The sequence below is a fragment of the Rhinolophus ferrumequinum genome, chromosome 17, assembly GCF_004115265.2.
Source record: "Rhinolophus ferrumequinum isolate MPI-CBG mRhiFer1 chromosome 17, mRhiFer1_v1.p, whole genome shotgun sequence".
Classification (NCBI taxonomy): Eukaryota; Metazoa; Chordata; class Mammalia; order Chiroptera; family Rhinolophidae; genus Rhinolophus; species Rhinolophus ferrumequinum.
In genome coordinates, this window is record NC_046300.1 from 5,837,111 (window position 1) to 5,857,111 (window position 20,001).

General features: G+C 38.6%; 1 protein-coding gene across 7 annotated transcripts in view; it reads right to left on the reverse strand.

Moving 5' to 3' along the window:
- DOCK3 (dedicator of cytokinesis 3) overlaps positions 1 to 20,001 on the reverse strand; it is a 306,392-nt gene that overhangs the window by 172,393 nt on the left and 113,998 nt on the right. For 6 of the 7 annotated variants that reach the window (XM_033131981.1, XM_033131979.1, XM_033131980.1 and 3 more), the window contains exon 6: positions 6,486 to 6,634. The exons of the other annotated variant lie outside the window; for it this stretch is intronic. In XM_033131981.1, the coding sequence (XP_032987872.1) occupies positions 6,486 to 6,634 (149 nt within the window). The remainder of the gene's footprint in view (positions 1 to 6,485; positions 6,635 to 20,001) is intronic. 7 annotated transcript variants of the gene reach the window in all.

A 20,001-nucleotide genomic window follows, 5' to 3' on the forward strand; every position in this document is an offset into this window, starting at 1 on the left:
TCTGTGACCACCCTGCTCCAAAATAAGGGCCACTGATTATTGCATCTGGCAAAAGTATTCCATAGACATTGGAGAAAGAGTATTTTTTTCTCTTCAACTAGACTATGAACTACTTTTAGAATATGCTAGCAAAACTAATTCTGTAGGCTCTTTCTGTACATAAAACTTCCACTCATTTAAAATAAAGCCACGTGTACATCTAAAATGCAGATTTATTTTATTTTATTCATAATTTACATCCTCTTTATAGGAAAATATGTGAAAGGTTAAAGTTGCAATAAAACTGTTAAAATAAAAATGGAAAATCAAAACTCTATGTGAAGAACTTAGAAGCAAACATAATAATTGCATAGGCTAATATGTTACTATGATGAAAAATTAAAATGTAGATGTGTACTGTCTAGCAGGCAAGAAAAGGAGAAATGTATTTTTCTATTAAAGGATAAAAACTTAACGTTTTTCTATTACCTATTATGACTTGCATTATCCTATAATAGAAAAACAGGAGTTTTTAAACAGGAAATCACTGTTTGGTACTAAATCCTCCCACAAAACCTCACAGTTTTGCATGATGAGAGGATACACTGTTGGCCTTAACTACGATAGTTTACAGTTTAATGATAAAACTATGCCATTGAAGACATTTTACTTTTCTACCCCCGGGATCCTGTCTTCTTATATCAAAGAAATACTCCCTTCAATCACCTCTTATTAGCTATTCTTAAATTTCTCTGAAATAATTTCAGGCCTCTGGCTTCTACCACTAAGCAATGTAAAGGCAGGGCAGTGCCAATGAGAGCGAGAGAGAGAGCTGAAGCACATCCTTTCTACCGCTCTTGTCATAGAAAGCAATTTACATTATAAAGAGAATTTTGCAGGTATGATCTTAAATATTTAAAATATGTTTGCATCATGTGGAAAAACAGCAAAAAGATCACAAAATATTGGTATTTGCATTAGGGAAGTGGAATTATACAATTGATCATTTAAAACATTTTCCAAATTTTCTATAGTCAAGCTATTGAAACCTTTTTAAATAAAAAATGAGACAAAATTTCATACCTATTTTTAACCAATTGAGGTCACAAAATAATTGACAGTCAAATTCAGAACTAAGTAACAAGAAAGACTATTCAAATAATCCAATCAAAAATAGATGTTTTCAATATACTAGCTTAAGAAAACAACCCAGATGGATGTGAGTCCATAGGGCGGGGACTGAGTGTACGAGCAGCACACACAGTGACGGCCCTGTCCGGAGACCAGCAAGCTTGCACTGTCTTAGCACCATGACACTCTTACCTTGTTGTCCATTCAACTATCCACCCATACACACATCCACTCAACTCACAGATACTCTCCGAGGACCTTCTTTGTACCAGACCAATGGTGCTAAATATAGGAAATACAGCAAATGTTGGTACTCATCATGCTAATTCATGCTAGGAGAAGGCAGAGTGTTTTCCTGCTCCTAGAAGTCTCCAGAGTACAGTACCTTTTGTTTCTCAATTTCTTTATTTTAGGAAATAAGAGAATGATTAACAGGTGATCTGATAAAACAGAAGGCAAGTTAGTTCCTTCTACTAAGACCATCTTCAATGGAGTAGTTTTTAAAAGCTAAACTGGAGGACTGTCCCCACTAGAAGAAGGCCAAGATGCCGCACAGTGAGAAACACCACAAATTTCCCTCTGAAAAAAAGGTTCCTGGCTGTTTCTTCCTATAGCTTATTCTGAGAATAATGAGCAGTAAGTGCAGCCTTTTCTCTATCTTCTCAGCAATGGGAGGCAGTGCAGCGAAATATAATATTAGGTTGGTTCAAAAGTAATTGTGGTTTAAAAGGTTGAAAATAATTGCAAAACCCGCAATTACTTTTGCATCCACATAATAGAGGCGTGGGCGCTGAGGTTAGCCTGCCTGGTTTGTAGCTGGCTCCTCCACCAAACTCCATCATCTTATCTGGTTGTAAAGATTAATCCATGTAAAGCACTTAGCACACAGCCTGGCACTGGGAACTGCTGCTGCTGCTGTTATTACCATGTGTTACGTTATTAGTCTACACATGGCTTACAGTACAAGACTCTGATCAAAGAGACACAGTGTCTGAAAAACAGATTCAGACAGATTGACACACGCAGGAGACATACATCTACGATACCTACTACATACAAATGTAGTATAGAGATGAGTTTTCAAAAATGGCCCCACTAATTGCTCACGTAAACAGTCTTCAGAAAAATATTTAGTCTTCTTTCACCACCTGTCATTGATAGTCATTCATTTCAGTAATTCAATAAAGCACTTACTCACTCTGTGGTAGGCTCATGCCGAACTTGGGGACACAGCAGAGAATAAGAGACATACTCTTGGTTCTACATCCTTTCAGGTGCACGTAAGGGCCCTGAATCTATATCAAATTCTTCAAATCTTACATTGCTTTTGAATTCTCTATATTCTACTCTATTTTTAATTGTATCTTTCTCTTCTGGGGTTCCTCATCTGAATCACAGAACATAAAAAACAATTTGAAGTTAATTAATTACATATAACAAGTGTTTCAAGACATAAGGACTTAGTTGTTCCTCAGAATCGTTTGAGAAAGGCTGGAGGTGTTAAGATTTCCTGTAGACAGTGCCCTTTTCTAACACTTACAGTATAGAGAGCATATAGATAGTAACTAATACTAATACTAATAGTAATAGTAACTAATAGATACTAACTAATCTATTAGTAACTAGATAGTAACTAATACTAATGAAAACATGGTGCATTTATATAATAAAATATAATAAGATATAACGAATTATAGCTACGCTTTACTGAACATTTACTTGGGACAGGCATTTTATGTATATCATCTCTAAGCACTATGGGAAATAGTATTAGACCCATTTTATAACTGAGGAAACTGAAGCAGAGAGTGGTTAACTCAGTGGCCTACTAAGGAAGCAGAGTTGGGCTCATCTCAAGCTAGGTCTGTCTTACTCTGAACCTATGGTTATTTCCACTATACTTGCTGCCTTTCTACTAATAACCACAAAAATTAAGTACTAATGGCTATAAGTAATTGTAATCAATTCAGCCATAATAGTTTGAGGGATGATTTTGTGTCAATATATCAACCCAGAAGGGAACAAATACAGATTGGTAAATAAGTGACCACCAGGCATTAAGAACAAACCCATTTTATTACTTAGATTCATTCATGTAATGCCTACCAAGTGCAGGGTATGATTGGGGGGGCGAGAGGGGAGCAGAGAGAGAGAAGTCATCTGAACATAACAACCTTTTTGAGTGGCAAGACACTCATAGGTGGGCACAACACCCTGTATCAGAAGAAGTCTAAGAAAGTCATTGGAAACATCTGCTAATTTCCGATGTCCTAAAGCTGGAAAATATCACCATGCCCTTAAAGCGAAAGTACTGAGCCACAAACTTTTCTGAGTCTTAACTAAGACTCTTCTCAGAGGAAACTCGTTGGGATGGTGGATGGGTGGCAGTGATTTCTGCAAACTACAACTCAAACTGCTGCTTGTGTTGCTTCCTCCAAGAACAATTCCTCCAGTGAGGCTCAGTCACTATGCTGTCAGTTAACATACTGTATTTTCCTAAGGTTTCTATGACCCAAAGTCAGATTCAGAGAACACTGTCTGATCTATGAACACTATACCTGAATCCATGCTGTATCATACAAGGTGTCTGTGGTATGTGCCAAGTAAGGCTATTAACAGTCAAGAGGGTGCAATTTAATTTAAATTAAACAAAGGATATTGTCACTTCAAAAGGTCACAAATCGCCAATTTAAAGTTGTACTTTTTCCTTTTCTACTGATGAACAGTACCACTCCAGGTTGGAACCACTGTTTATTAGATTCTGGGTTTCCTCTTTTCTGATTTGTTCTTCCACTTCTGCAAGAACACATTCTCAAGTCCCTTAAGAAAGGGGCCATGAAAGATAACTTCTGCATCCCTGAATACTTTAAAATGGCTTAATTTAGCCCTTACATTTGATGAGTTTGGTTGTTCACAAAATTTTGGCTGCCAAATCATCTCCCAACAAAATTTTGAAGGTATTATTTCATTATATTCTAACATTCAGTGTTACTGATAAAACTTTTAAGACCAATGTGATCCTTATTCTTTTGTAAGAATGCCTGTTTTTCTATCTGAAAACTTTTTAGGATCTTATCATTATCCCTAGGACCCTGAGGTATAGTCATGTGACTTGCCATGGGGTTTTGGGTTTTCTCCCCCTTCGTTATACTAGGTATTGGGGGGCCCTTTCAACCCTAAAACTCCTGGTTCTTTGGCTCTGAGAAATTTTCTGTCATATTTAGCATTTCTTCTTTACTGTCTTTGTTTTTTTCCTGGAGATTATAACATCTGACGTTACACCCCTTGGATTCAACCTCCATATTGCTCTTCTTTCCTCAACCATTTTCCATTTTTTTATTGTATTCTCCTAGATATAACATAAAATTATCTTCTTATTCTCTTCCTAAATGCTTTATCTTGGAAATCACATTCTTCATGCCTTTTCATAGCATTTTATTCCATATAATGGATCTTCTTGATTCTCTTGGAGGATACGCACAGATTTTTTTTAAAAGTTGTTTACTAATTTCTAATTCTCTCTGGGGAGAGGTTATTCCTCTGGGGCAAGGTATTTTGTTTATCTTGGTCTCTCATCCCTATGGAAGGATTTCTTAGTCAATGGAATTGTAATAGATATATACGATGTCAGAGGGGCAATAGACTGGGGAATGTGAGCTATCACTTTTGTGAGAGATGAAATGAAATGTCTATTACACTGTTTTGTACACCTGAAACAAACAAAAAAAAGAACAACAGGAAAAATTCAAAACAACAAGAATGAAGTAAATAGTAAAAATAAGAGCAGAAATAAATTTTATAAAAGAGAGACGGGGAGAACAAATCCATTTAACAAAACCAAACATTTGTTCTTTCAATGTTAATAGGCAGTGGCTGTACTGATTTTAAAAGTCAGAGGGAAGATAAAGATAAACAAGATATAGACTGAAAAGAGTAGACTATCAAGAAAAACAGAGATTTAAAAATGTTTTTAAAAAGTATTATGGACAACTGACAGGTAATGGTTGTACAACTCTGTATATGCCACTAAAAACCATTGAACTGTGCACTTTAAATAGGTGAATTGTATGGTATGTGAATTAGATCTCAATAAGGCCATAACCCCCCAAAAAACAGTTAAAAAATTTTTTTTTATTATTATACTCAATTGTCCATTTAGATTTTAAAACGGCACCAGAAGTGTGGGGAACTTTTTGTACATGGGTGGGTGACTAGCAAGCTTCTATTTCTGGTAAGTGGAAGGGATCTGGTCATTACACGTTGAAACTCTTAACTGCCACAATATGGAAGGCTTTGCAATAAGGCCCCAGTCCACACTCGCCTTGCCCAGTTTTCCCCCAGGCAATTGGTCTTTGTATTTGTTTGTCTGAACGGGAAACACAGAGCTGCCAGGCATCGTCTCATGGTGCTGGATTATTCCTTTTACATACTTTTAAGCAATCTCCCTTTTTTAAGTTCAAATGCACACTTTCGCCTTCCATGATTCTGGGAGCTAGAAGGCAAACTAGCTCCTTCGTTAGCTAAAATTTCTTCCACATACACTGGGCTTCCCCTGTCACTACTCCTCCATCTATTTTTAGCTTCTAGAAATAGGTTCATATATTTCATTTATTGCTGGGCCCCTTCCCATTCTTTTAATTTTCTACCATTTCAGTGATGTCTTGAGAGGGGGAGGAACTAAAGACTGGTACTGAGACACTTTAGTATGTGCGTATCTGAAAAAGGAAGCAACCTGGTCATTTCAAAGTTCAATGGACCTGATTTTAAGAGAACGAGATAAAAGCACCTGATAATTATATCAATTATTAAGTCTAGGAAGAAATAAAATCTGAATGCTATTTACTCTAGCTTCCCATACCGAAGTCTTGTATTTTACTTGTAATGACAATAGCAAATAATCATACCCACTGCATAAATGCAGGACTATTTTTGAATGACAAATTAGTTAAGAATATTCTGAAGCGCAGATGTAGAAGTTCCCATTGTTGTTTATGCTTATTCAGATTCACTGAATGGCTATAAAATGTAAAGGCCACCATATTCACATTTTTTAAAAAGGCACTAAAAGATGAAACCAAAGCATTTTCTGATTACTGAAATCAAGGAATTTGAGCTGGAAGAGACCTCAAAGGGTAATGTAATCCAATTTGATTTTCCAGAAGTGAGAATGGAGGCTGAGAGAGTTTCAGTGAGTGGCACCAGTGAGTGTCCTTTGCTACGCTGAAAGAAACAACTACTCATAGAAAACATGATCAAAGCTTAGTGGACAGCATAATGTCTTTTAAGCGCTAAAGAGCTTTGATCAAGTACAAACTCCACGAGGACTGAGTTATCACACACGAAACTGAGAGATGCCCAAGTGACACCATACTTACTCATTGCCCCAGTCCAGGCGCACGGTGATGTGCCGCTTAACCTCCCGCACCTGATCCTGAGTCAGGTGACCAGACAGTAGCTGCCTTCGCAGGTCAATAAGCTCATTCATCACATGGCGTAGCTTGTAGAAAAGATCTACTTTGTGTTTCTGAAAGGGCATTTTTGGTGTTGGGTGAAATAAAAAAGGGATATGGAAAGGGAATGAAAAAAGAAAGAGAAATAGTTAAAGTATGAGAAGTGCTCATTTCTCTGAACCTCTAAAAAAGGCAATGTAAAGAGGAGCTTATTTAAGAATCTTAAAGCAAAGTCCTTAGTTCGTACCGTCTCAATAGCTCTACATAGTGACATCTAACAAGTAATATAATTGATCTGGATCATGCAGAGTACTTTTCATCTCTACTCCATCCTGCATGACTCATTTTCCAGTTAATCAAAGCTACTAAACTTAATCAGAACAGAAAGTTACACGGGCGCCTACAGCTGTTTTCTGTGACAGAAGTTCTATGCCTGTTCACAAGAGTCCAACCATCCAGCAACTCTCTGGTTTCCCCAAGAGGGATACTCAAGGTGGAGAGAGGCTCACTGGCCCTACTTTGAAGGAACTAAGGTTTCAACATAAAGCCCAAGTCTCTGGAGTGACATTCACTCCCGGTTTCCAGGCCTCATCTAACTTGAATTAGCTTTTGTAAACAGTGTATGTCCCTATTATCATAAATTTCTACTCTTTTCAGTTTTACAAAAAGTGTCATCTTATAAGAGTTAAGTGAAAACCTCTTAATTAACTTAATGATGGCCATCATAGTGGCTTTATACTTACAAGTAAAAAAATGTAAGTGCCATGACAGTAGATGCTTGAGCAAAAAGACATACTTAATAATATAGATTTTAAAACTAAAGTCCTATTTGCTCACAAGTGAAATCTTGACTTTGGAATATTTAGGTTTCTGTTTCTGAATAGAGAAGCATAATTGTATACAATAATTAAAATTCTTGGAATGTAACTTATCTATAAAGAATGCTTTTAAAGACAGATTAACCTATATAGTATAGTGTTAGTAAAGTCTCTATCTGAAATTTTCCCAAAAAAGACACTTGCCAAAATAAGCCTGATTCAAGTTATTATTAATAAAATTCATTATAAAACAAATTACAAACCCAGAGAATCAGCTAATGTTCTTAAGAAGCAGTGATCTTACAATTAAAATGTTCAAAACATCATACTACTGAAAAAAATCATCTACTGGAGCATTAGACTTCTAAAGGTCCACCTTAAAGAGAAATTATTAACTAGACGACCTCAGAACCAAGCACTCTAACTACATCATTCAATGGCATTCTGTCCCTTCTTCAGTCAATAAACGTATGTAGAAACGTTAAGCACCGTGGTGGTACACAATGCTGGTAGAAGGGCACAACTTAACAAATTCTTACCAGCTCAAAAAGCAACAAGGCCTAAGCTAATTGCATCATCTGGCAAACTGAGATCTTAAGGTGAAACACTAAAGCCAATGTGGTTTTGATAAACCAGGACTACCTGCCTAAGTTTAAAATAGAAAGTTAGAATTATTATTTTCCCACCGAACCACACACAATAATCCACTGTACACATACACGAGCATTTACTCACTCACTCAGCTAACACTCATGGAGCACCTGCTGAGTGCTATCACTTCGTTGTCATCCAAAGTCCCTACTCCCATGATGCTTTCATTCTACAGAGCAGAAACAGACCACAGGAGAATAAATAAATAATGGTGGTGACTGGTACTAAGAAAAAAATTACAGCAGAATAGGAACAATGGGTAGCCAAGGGTGGGTCGGCTGGGACGTGGGAGGAGGGACTGCTTCAGGTAGGGTGCTCAGACAAAGTCTTCTTTGGGAACTGATCTTTGGGTAGAAACATGACTGAAATAAGGTGACAGCATTTGGGAAAACTGGGGAAGTTTTAGAGGAATGAAAAAACAGCAAGAGCAAATGCCTCGATGTGGACATGGACTTGGCATGTTCATGGAGAACAGAGGTCCAGGCACCTGGAGCAAAGGGAACACGGGGTAGAGCGGTGATGATGTGCTCAGAGAGGAAACAGGCACCATACTAGGCCGGCCTCTGCAAACCAGGGGAAGGGCTTGGCTCTTACTCCAAGCAAGAGAGAAAGCCACTGGACATTTGCAGCAGAAGAGTGATGTGATATGACTTAAGTCTTGAAAGCATGACTCTGAGTGCTCTGTTGAGAGTCAACCATGAAAAGCAAAAAGGAAAGCAGGGATTCTAGTCAGGGGGCTATTTATTGCAATGATGCACAGAAGGATGGCTGACTGGATGAACGTAAGAATGGTGATGATAAACATTTTAGGGGGTAGAATCCTGACATGTTTTGTAGGTAGAGCTGTCAGGATCTGCTGATCCTGAGATTAGAGGTGAGCTGGGTGAGCTGGTAATCGAGTCAAGGATCATTTTTTGTCATGGTCTGGGGAGCACATCTCAAAGAGGGAAACAAGGTTTAATTTGGACATGCCAACTTGACATTGACTTCCAACCTTTAGAGGTTAGGAAAGTGAGGAGAATCTAGCAGAGGAAACTGTAAGAGCTTAAATAGTGAGGGGAGAGGAAAAGCAAGAATATTGAAAACGGGGTTTTAAGGAAGACTTTGTCAAATGCAATGAGAGGTTAAATAAAATATAGACTGAGAATTGGCCACTGGATTGGGCATTGCGGTGGTTATCACTGACCTCTACAAGGGCAGTTTTGATGGAATGGAGTGAGTTCAAGAGAGAACAAAACATGGATAGACTTAGAGGACCTATGTTAAATGAAACAAGTCAGACAGAGAAAGATAATCATATGATTTCATTTATATTTGGAAGTTTAAAAAAGAAAAAAAGACTCAGAAACAGATCAAAGGGGAGAGGAGTGAGGGATGGGTGAAGGGGAATCTAGTCAATAATATTGTGATAACTTTGCACAGTCACAGATGATACTAGACTTAGTATGGTGACCACATCGTAATATATATGGATGTTGTATCACTATATTGTACACCTGAAACTATATTTAATTTTTTTTAAGAGGAGGGAATGAAGACAGAGCATAGACAACTCTTTTGTAAAATTTTTAATAACTGGAAGCAAAGAAATGGGGTAGCAAAACAGAGCTGCGTGATCAAGGGACAAAATTTCAGGCTATTTGGATGCTGAAGGGAACAATCTAGTAAAGAGAAAAAAAATCAGATGACGCAGGTGTTAAATCCTTGAGTAGCCAAGAAGATATACATCCCAGGTCAAAATGGGTATCCATCCTATTCGCTTAGGCTGGATACTCTATAATTATATAGTCACAGCAAAGGAAAGGCATAGAATATGGATAATGACAAAGGTAGCTGGGAGATTTGGTGAAAGGAGAACTCAATTTTTCCTCTGGTTGCTTTAGTCTCAAGGAAATAAAAAGCAAGGTCATCAGCAGAGAGTGAGGGGAGTAGGAGTGGGTGTTACAGGTTTGAAAATGGAGAAGATGTAAAAGTTCCATAGGGAGTGGTAACACAAATCAGCAGGGGAAATAGAAATAGTTCAACTGCCAGATGGTTTTGAGATTTGTGAACATTAATTAAAAGTTTGCATATTATTTTAAGCCAAGTATATCTGACCCTTGAACAACATGGGTTTAAACTATGCAAGTCCACTTATACAGGGATTTTTTTTTTCAATAAATATCTATTCTGTTTTCAAACTGTGGTTGGGAGTCTGTGGATGCAAAGAGCTAACTAACGTATTCATTGGTCTGTGCCATTTCATACAGGGGACTTGAGCATCTGCAGATTTTGGTATCGATGGGGAGTCCTGGAACCAATCCTCTGCAGACACCGAGGGGCAAATGTTTTGGGGGAGTCAAAAGTTATACATGGATTTCGACTGTGCTGGGTGTCAGCACTCCTAACCCCTGTGTTGTTTAGTGGCCAACTACAATGTACACTGATACTGAAATATCACATATACATGTGTACATATATGTGTATGTGTATGTGTGTATACATACATACTACGTGCACATGCACATACATACAATATTTATGCAACACATACATGCACACACATATATATATATATAATATCTACGCAAGACTATACTAATATAGTCTGCTAAGGCATTATACAGTTGTTGTGTTTAATCAAGAGTTTCTAACAGATTACACTTTCCAAAGATGACTATGATATCTCCCATTCCAAGTGACCTTCTGCAAAAACATGACCTTGACACCCCTCCAAAGAAGGTGGAGTCTATTTCTTCACACCCTTGAATCTGGGCCGGCTGCCAGACAGGACAGCATAGGCAAGGCTAGGTTCTAGGTGTAGCTCTTAACTGGTCTGGTAGCTTCTGCTTCTTGCTCTCAGAATACATCTTCTTGGAAGGTTCCCTCTCAGAATCCAGCTGCCATGTTGTGAAAAGCCCGAGCTACAGGGCGAGGCCACAAATAGACACTCCAGTAAGCAGTCCATCTTAGATGCCATGCCTACCCAGCCAAGCCTTCAGAGGACTACAGCTCCTACCACTACCTGATTGTAACAGAATGATGAAAGCCTATGTGAAAACTGCCCAACTGAGCTCCCTCTATCCAGAGAAGAATAAAATATAATCAATAGTTGTTTTAAGCCACTAAGTAGGTAGTTTATGTAGAGAACTGTACAGTCTTTTTTCCCAATAGAAAAATCAGTTACAATTTCTAGTTATAAAGCTAGGAATACTAACCCTGTACTAAGAAACAAAGTGGATCATACAATGAGAAAGCAGGACTGTTATTACAATCAGTGTGGTGCTAATTCCTTTTTCCAGGGCAACCGAATGACCTCTTTGACCAGAGACCCTAACACTAGAGACTCCACCAGCATTGCTCACACCACACTGCACTCTTGGTATTGGTAGCACAAGAGAGCACACACCATTCAAGGGGAGCAACCTGAGCAACTGGCGCCAGAGCACATGATTTCCCTGGGATCACTTGACGCACAGAACAGCTGAATACCTCACTCAGGCTGAACACTCCTCTACTAAGGCCTGCTCCGCAGTAGATTAAAATAACAATATGATTAGACTGGCAGTAAGGTTTAGCTTTCCTATATAATCATCCTTAGTTCCTGTCACTGCTAAAAGAAAAGCAGGAAATTTAAAAAAAGAAAAGAGAGAGAAAAGAAAAAAATCTGTAGCCCATCTTAGCAACACGTTCAGCCTCTCCAAAAGCTCTACAGTCAACTATTTGTCAGGAACAGTCACAGAATATTTGAAAAGTATATTGAAGTGTCAGCAGAAACTATAAACTTAACTACTTTACAACCACATGCCAACTAGAATTTGCCTCCGTACTGTGAAAGAATCCCTGGAACTCTGCAGAAAAAATGTGAGGTTTAATACCACTGATTTAAAAAGTATTCTTACAAAGCTGCTTGTAACCCAATGTGGGAAGAAAGGCTGTGCTGTGATGGTGCCTCTGAGTCACTAAATGAGCAAAGCTGTAGTACAGTATCCATCAGAAAGTATGCGATCTTTATCTTTAAACTACATACGCATCAAGATATGCTAAGATGATTATAAAAGATCTAATTCAAAGAAAATTACATCAAAAGTACTGCTCTCCTCAAAGAGAACAACTGTCCTGCCATGAGTACTAAAAACTTTAGATGAGAATCAAATTAATGGAAGTTAAACATTACATCTAAAGTTCAAATTGTTAAGGGAAGATTCCTAGCTTGCTCCCCATTTTACCTATCTCTTACTTTTGAACATTCATTTTTTTTTTATAGGTAGATGGTTTATTTTCTCATTTTATTTCTTATTAATAAAGCAACCATGGGAACTAGAGTTTATTCAACCTTCTCCATTATTCCTTTTTTTAATTGCTATTAATAATCAATTATTTTACCATAAATTAATCTCTAATCCTATTCAAAATGTTTATATTATCCCCCAAAGCTTTAGGACTCATCCCAGTATAATATAAAAATATCTAAACTGTAGTACTTGCAACCCTAATGACCTTTCTGCTACAAATATCTTTAAGCCCAGGAATTTAAACTTTCCTTTTAGGTTATTGAACAACATAGTTTGCAAAGGCTTGAAACTGGGTTTAAAAGAGAAAATTCTGTAAAACAAAACAGTATCTAAATCCAAGGCTATTTCACACTGATCTTCAAGCACGTATTTGCAAGAAATAAAAATGCCAAGAAGCAATGTGAAAATCCACGCAATGCAATATATAGATGATATATCACAGAAATGTGCACTTGAAACCTACATAATTTTACTAACCAGTGTCATCTCAATGAATTTAATAAAAAATTCCTTTTAAACTGTTCCCTAATATGGGCTTGTGCCTAAACAATCTATTTGCTTGGCATAAATACTTACTTACTCCTCCACCTTTGAGGGGCCAGCATGTCTTCCTCACTCTACTCTCAACACAAACACATTCTCCCTCACAGACTTGTTGGTAACCAAAATAACACCTTTTAGAGCTTCGACCCTCTTTTACAACACAAATATTTGCAGGAGAACTGAGACTTTTAAAACTCTTCCTTAGTTTAAGTAAGCTGATTATATTCTTCTCCCTAAAGCAGATAAGAACCTTAATAAGAAGGGAGCAAAGCCAACTGCAAGGCAGGGAAAATATTAGTGATATGAAAACTGGAGGCTGCAGTGGGAGCTGCTAATTAAGGGAACTGTTCATAATTCCGAGCAGGGTGGGCTTACCTAGCAGTGAGCCGCGGATCGCTGAGGCATTCTCAGGCTCAGTTAGCCCTTCTACACAAGACAGAACAAACTTCTACTTAAGACAGTACTTAATCTGTCTGTCTCCCTTAGGCACCTCTTCTTAGATACGAAGACCAATAAGATACCAGCTCCAATCCTCCCCATGTACAATTATCCCCTCCTCCAAACGTTAAAGATGAAAGCTGAAAAGTAGGTAACTTGGCAAGAAAGTAAGACTAAAAACAAAGTCCCAGGGACAGGGTGGGCTGACAGGTGGGGAGGGTGGAAGGACAGGAAGGCAATCAATACGAATCAAGCCCCTTATCTGTCAAGATGGCTCTGGGACTGGTGGTACCAGGAACCTCTGTAGATGTATATGTTATGCATGTGCGTCTGGTGGGTCAGGAAGGTGCGCGTGGGAAATGGCAAGAGGAGAATTGGTTAAAACGTCTTTTAAAAGGCTGTAAGACCTTCAGATCATTACCCCTACTCTATACTGCCAGGCTTTCGCCATCTGACAGTTTTCTCCACGTTACTGTTTACTCTCCGCAGCGGTTAAAACGGGGCCTATACATTGGAGGGCATCAAATAGAGCTGATGATGTTAAAATAGAAAAATTAAGTTAAAGACCATGTAGTAAATGATGGGTGCCTTTCCCACACTGAGCTTCCAAAGTGTTAGCCAGGCTTATACTTTCCAAGGAAGGCGAGCAGAGGATTCCTCACTGGGAACACTCATCTTAGAAATAGTGACAGTTGCTTTCCTTCCCCCGTGAAAAGCTAGGCCGTCTTCTGATCACTCCAGTAATGTCCACCAGTTAGTAAATACTAACCCCAATCACAGAACTCTGTCAACATTTTAATGCTTTATTCTTAAATATGAATAGAAAATACTATCATATAATAAAGAGAGATTCCATCATAAAGAGATATTCCAACCTGAAGGAAAGAGACCAAAACAATCAGAAAATGGAAATTCAAGGAAACAGAAACAATGCTACGAGTAAGAGAAAATTTCAAAGAAACAATATTTTCAGAGACGACAGAGATTATATAGCATACCCATGAAATAAGAACAGAACATAATCGAAAAAAAGAAAAAGATCCAGAGCCTAAAGGGCTTTCAGAAGTTAAAAATAGGACAGCTACAATTTAAGACACAATTCAGTAAAAATGATACACTAGAAAGTTGAATTCTACCAGAAAGTAGAACAGAGATGAACACACAATGGGATACATAGATGATGTGTTACAGAATTGTACACTTGAGATCTATATAACTTTATTAACCACTGTCACCCCAATAAACTGTAATTTAAAAAAAGAAAAAGAAGTACTTTTTAAAAAATATTTTGATGTTTATAATTTAATGATTGAAAAATAAAATCAATATTTCCATTTTCTAGGGAAAAAAGTAATACAATGTATAAATGGGGGAGAAAATATTAAAAAATTAATGAACCATTCTGAGATGGTAATTCTAATAAAAGAGTTATAAGAGAGAACTAAAAACAGGGAAAACTGTCAAAGAATTAATACAATAAATGTCCCAGAACTAAAGGAAATGAGTTTCTAGGTTGACAGAACTCACAGAGTAGCCAGCATAATCAATGAAAAAAGATACAACTAAGACACTTAACTAAAATTCAGGGAAACTGAGGACAAAGAGATGATACTAAAATTTTTCATGGAAAACAACTTCTCAATAAGAGCCAAGAATTAGAATGACACTGGACTTCTCAACAGCAACACTGGTAACTAGAAAATAATGAAGCAATGCTTGAAAACTTCTGTACTTTACTTGTAACCAAGAATATTATGTAAAGCCAAATTACCAATAAAGGGTAAGGATAAACTAAAGACATTTCAAATATGCAAAATCTCAAAAAACAAAAAAAAATTATCCCACATACTTTTCTCAAGAAGCTATGGAGAAAAGTGATTCATCAAACGAGAAAGTAAACTAAGAATCAAGATGACACTGGTTTAACCCAAGAGACAAGGGGAACTGGGAGAGGGGCAGAGAAAATTCTCAGGCCAGATCGACACAAGAGGTTTCAGGGCTTCGTACAGAGTATCACTGAGAAAAAAATTAAACTGGTAAAATACCCACAATGTTTGAACATACTCACAGGAGCTTTTCATGTCTGCCAGAAGGTTAGAATGTACAAAACAGAGGAACAAAACAAATGAAAAGAGAAAAAAATGTTAACTATTAAAAAAACAAAGTTACACAAAAAAGAAATGTAACTTTAGTTCACTATGCAGCTCAGATATGAAATTAGTTACACAGGCATTGCAGCAACTGCATATTGATTTAACAAAAAAAATGGTTGATATAACGATTTTGGAAGTATTGAACAAAGGGAAGAGTATATATGTACAAAGAAAAACATTCAGAGCTTAATTCTTATCTTCTCATCTTTCTGGCAGAAAACAGCAATTAATGATCTGACACAATTTCTGATAAAAGTGAAATAAGAAAGTGCCAAAGCAGAACTGTATTTGAACATCAAGAAGACAAAAATCATGACTGCAGAAGAAATACTTTAACATGGACAATGAAATATATGGAAACTGTTAAAGAGTTTGCTTACCCTGATTCCGTCATCAATTCAAAAGGAGACTGCAGCCAAGAAATCAAGGGAAGGCTGAGACTCAGAAGGGCAGCAAGGGAAGAATTAGGAAAGATCATTAAGAGCAAAGATGTATCATCAGAGACCAAAGCTAAGATCATCCACACCCTCATAGTCCCAATTACTATGTATGGATGTGAAAGTTGGACAGTGAGGAAGGCTGACAGGAAAAAAACTGCTTCACTTGAAATAATGGTATTGGAGGAGAGCTCTGTGGATATCCTGGACTGCCAGAAAAACAAACAAGTGGATCCTAGAGCAAAGTAAGCCCGAAATATCACTGGATGCAAAAATGACAAAACTTCAGGCACATCATTAGAAGGCAGGGTTCTTTGGAAAAGATAAGAATACTGCGAAATACAGAAGGCAGCAGAAAAAGAGGAAAACCAAATATGAGACAGACTGATTCCATAAAAGAGGCCCTAGGCCTGAGTCTCCAGGTGCTGAGCAGGATGGTTAAACACAGGACGTTGTGCATATTATTCATAGGGTTGCCAAGAGTCAGAACCAACTCGACATGTACCACATATATGTAATCGAAGATCATGAAATGAGCCCTAAAATTTTTTAAAAAAGAGGCTTCCAGTCAAGATGCCAGAGTAGGTAAGTACTGTCCTTGCCTCCTCTCACGACCACATCAAAATTACAACTAAACTACCAAATAACCATTACTGAGAATCGTCTGACGTCTAGCTGAACAAACATTATTGAGAATCACCTGAACTCTAGCTGAACATAACTAAGGATGTACAGAAGCCATGTGGAGACTGGTAGGAGGGGCAGGGCACGGACTTAGACAGGTTGGTCCCACACCCATATGTGGCAGTTAAAAATCAGGAGGGCTATCTCGGCTGTGGAGGTTCCCCTGAGGAGCAAGGGGTGCCAGCCCTACACCACACTTCTCAGCCCTGGGTTCCAGTGCTGGGGAGAGAAGTCCCCATAACTTCTGGCTGTAAAAACCAGCAAGCATTGTTGCTGAGTGAGACGGAGGGCTGCTGGAGTCCCAGGCATTTCTCTTAAAGGGTCCACACACAGACTTACTCATTTACGAACACACTGGCTCCAAGTTCCAGCACTGGGACAGCAGCTTAAATGCTGGGGACATACAGAGTAGAACTGAACTGTCTGGCTTCATGATGAGGGCTGGAGGGGCAGTTTTTCCCCCAGACAGAAGTGCTAGAAAAATCCATTGTTCCTTTGTTGAGCCCTCCCCACTCCTGGTGTGCAGACAAAGGCAGCAGTCATATCTGAATCTCCACCAACCTGGCTAACACCATTTGCCCCATGCTGATGATTCCTTGAGACCCTGCCCCACCCAACTTGCAGACACACAGAAGCCACTTCCAGTGGCTTTTCCATACAAACAGCCTGTCTTGACTTATGCTTTGGACTTTCCTAAAATCTCTCAAAGGTTCACATAAACCAAACAAGCAGTATCTGGTCTTTGCATGCCACATACCTCGTGCTGAGAAGCCCCATGACCGGCACCAGCAACAGCTAGCCTCAGTTTGCAGCTTGGCATCTCGCTGGTATATCCAAGCCCAGCACAGTGGCTACCATCTGAGGAATGCTTTGTGGCTCATGCCAGGGGGCTGCAGGCAGGGCACAGGTTACAGCTGAACTGGGCCTGCAGTGGCGCCTCTCCCAGGAGGCCCTGGGCTTCACACCAAGCCAGAGCATCACTCATCTGTCTCCACGGGCAACACACCCAAAGGGCAGGCTGCGCAGTCACCAGAGCCCTGCTAAAGTGAATAATGCTCCACAGGGTCGGCCCCTGCACAACAGTTCCTCCACTGTTGTAACAGCCAGCCCTCACAACCAATCAACCAGAGGGTCAATCCCTCCCACTGACATGCAAATAGCAACCAAAGCTCAACTACAACAGGAGGGCACATACAACTCACACAAGGGACACACATGGAGCACCTGGCTCAAGTGACCACTGGGCCCCACAGGACACCTTCCACATAAGGCCACTCTACTAAGACTGGGAGACATAGCAGCTCTGTCTAATATATAGAAACACAGGGAGGCAGCCAAAATGGAGAAAAAAAAAAAACATGTCCCAAATGAAACAACAGAATAAGGCTCCAGAAAAAGAATTAAGCAATATGGAGATAAGCAATCTACTGGATGCAGAGTTTGAAACACTAGTTATAAGGATACTCAATGATCTCAGTGAGAACTTCAACAAAGATATAGGAAACATAAAAATGCAGATAGAAGGCCGGCCCGGTGGCTCAGGCTATTGGAGCTCCGTGCTCCTAATGCCGAAGGCTGCCGGTTCGATTCCCACAAGGGCCAGTGCCAGATGGCTCAGTGGTTGGAGTGTGGGCTCTCAACCACAAGGCTGCGGGTTCGACTCCTCAATTCCCACAAGGAATGGTGGGCTGCGCCCCTGCAATTAACAACGGCAACTGGACCTGGAGTTGAGCTGCGTCCTCCACAACTAAGATTGAAAGGACAACAACTTGACTTGGAAAAGTTCCAGAAGTACACACTGTCCCCCAATAAAGTCCTGTTCCCCTTCCCCAATAAAATCTTAAAAAAAAAAAATTAGGGTTTAAAAAGAATGCAGATAGAAAACATAAAAAGAACCTGTCAGAAATGAAAAATTCAATAACTGAAATAATACATTAGAGGGAATCAACAATAGATTAGATGAAGCAGAGATTTGAATTAGTGATTTGGAAAACAAGGTAGCAGAAAACACCCAAACAGAACAGGAAAAAATAAATAAATAAATAAATAAAATTTTTTCATTGTAATATTATTATTTTTATTATATTTTTATAATAGTATAAAAATATATAATTATTTAAAAAGTAGTATTTTATATACTATTTTTATAATAATATTATTATTATTTATTAACAGTTTAAAGGGCATAAGTGATAACATCAAGCATACCAATATTTGTATCACTGGGGGACCAGAAGGAAAAGAGAGCGAGCAAAAAACTGAAAACCTATTTGAAGAAATAATGACAAAAAACTTACCTAATCTGTCAAAGGAAATAGACACACAGGCCCAGAAAGCACAGAGTCCCATTCAGGATAAACCCAAAAGGCCCACACCAAGGTACATCATAATTAAAAATGCCAAAAGTTAAAGACAAAGAGAGAACCTTAAAAGTAGCAAGAGAGAAAAGAAGGTAATTACCTACAACTGAGCTCCCATAGGACTCTCATCAGCTGTCAGCTAATTTCTCAACAAGAACTTTGCAGGCCAGAAAGGATTGGCACAAAATATTCAAAGTGATGAAAATCAATGGCCTACAACCAAGATTACCCAGCAAGGTTATCATTTATAATCGAAGGACAAAGAGCTTCTCAGAGAAGAAAAAGCTAAAGGAGTTCATCACCCCCTAACCAGTATTAGAAGGAATGTTACAGGGACTTCATTAAGAAGATGATCAAAAATATGAATAATAGGGGCGGATGGGTGGCTCAGTTGGTTAGAGCGTGAGTTCTGGGCACACTACAAGGTTGCCGGTTCGACTCCCACAAGGGATGGTGGGCTGTGACCCCTGCAACTAAGACTGAACAACAGCAACAGGACTTGGAGCTGAGCTGAGCCCTCCACAACTAAGATTGAAAGGATAACAACTTGACTTGGACCTGATGGGTCCTGGGAAAAACGCACTGTTCCCCAATAAAGTCCTGGAAATACACACTGTTCCCCAATAAAGTCCTGTTCCGCTTCCCCAATAAAATCTTTAAAAAAAAATACATATGAATAATAAAATGGCAATAACTACATATCTATCAACAATTACTTTAAATGAAATGAGTTAAATGCTCCAATCAAAAGACATAAGGTGGCTGAATAGGTAAGAAAACAAGATGCTGTATGCTGCCTACAAGAGAATCATTTCAGATTGAAAGAAACACACAGACTGAAAGTAAAGGGATGGAAAAAGACATTTCATGAAAATGGAAACAAAACAAAACAAAATCTGGAGTTTGTACCAGACAAATAGACTCTATAAAACAAAGGCTATAACTAGAGACAAAGAAGGACCCAGTAATCCCACTTCTGGGTATTTATCCAGTTCAATTCCCACATGGGCCCGTGAAAACACTACTTCAAAGGGACACCTGAATCCATATGTTCATTGCAGTATTATTTACAATAGCCAAGAT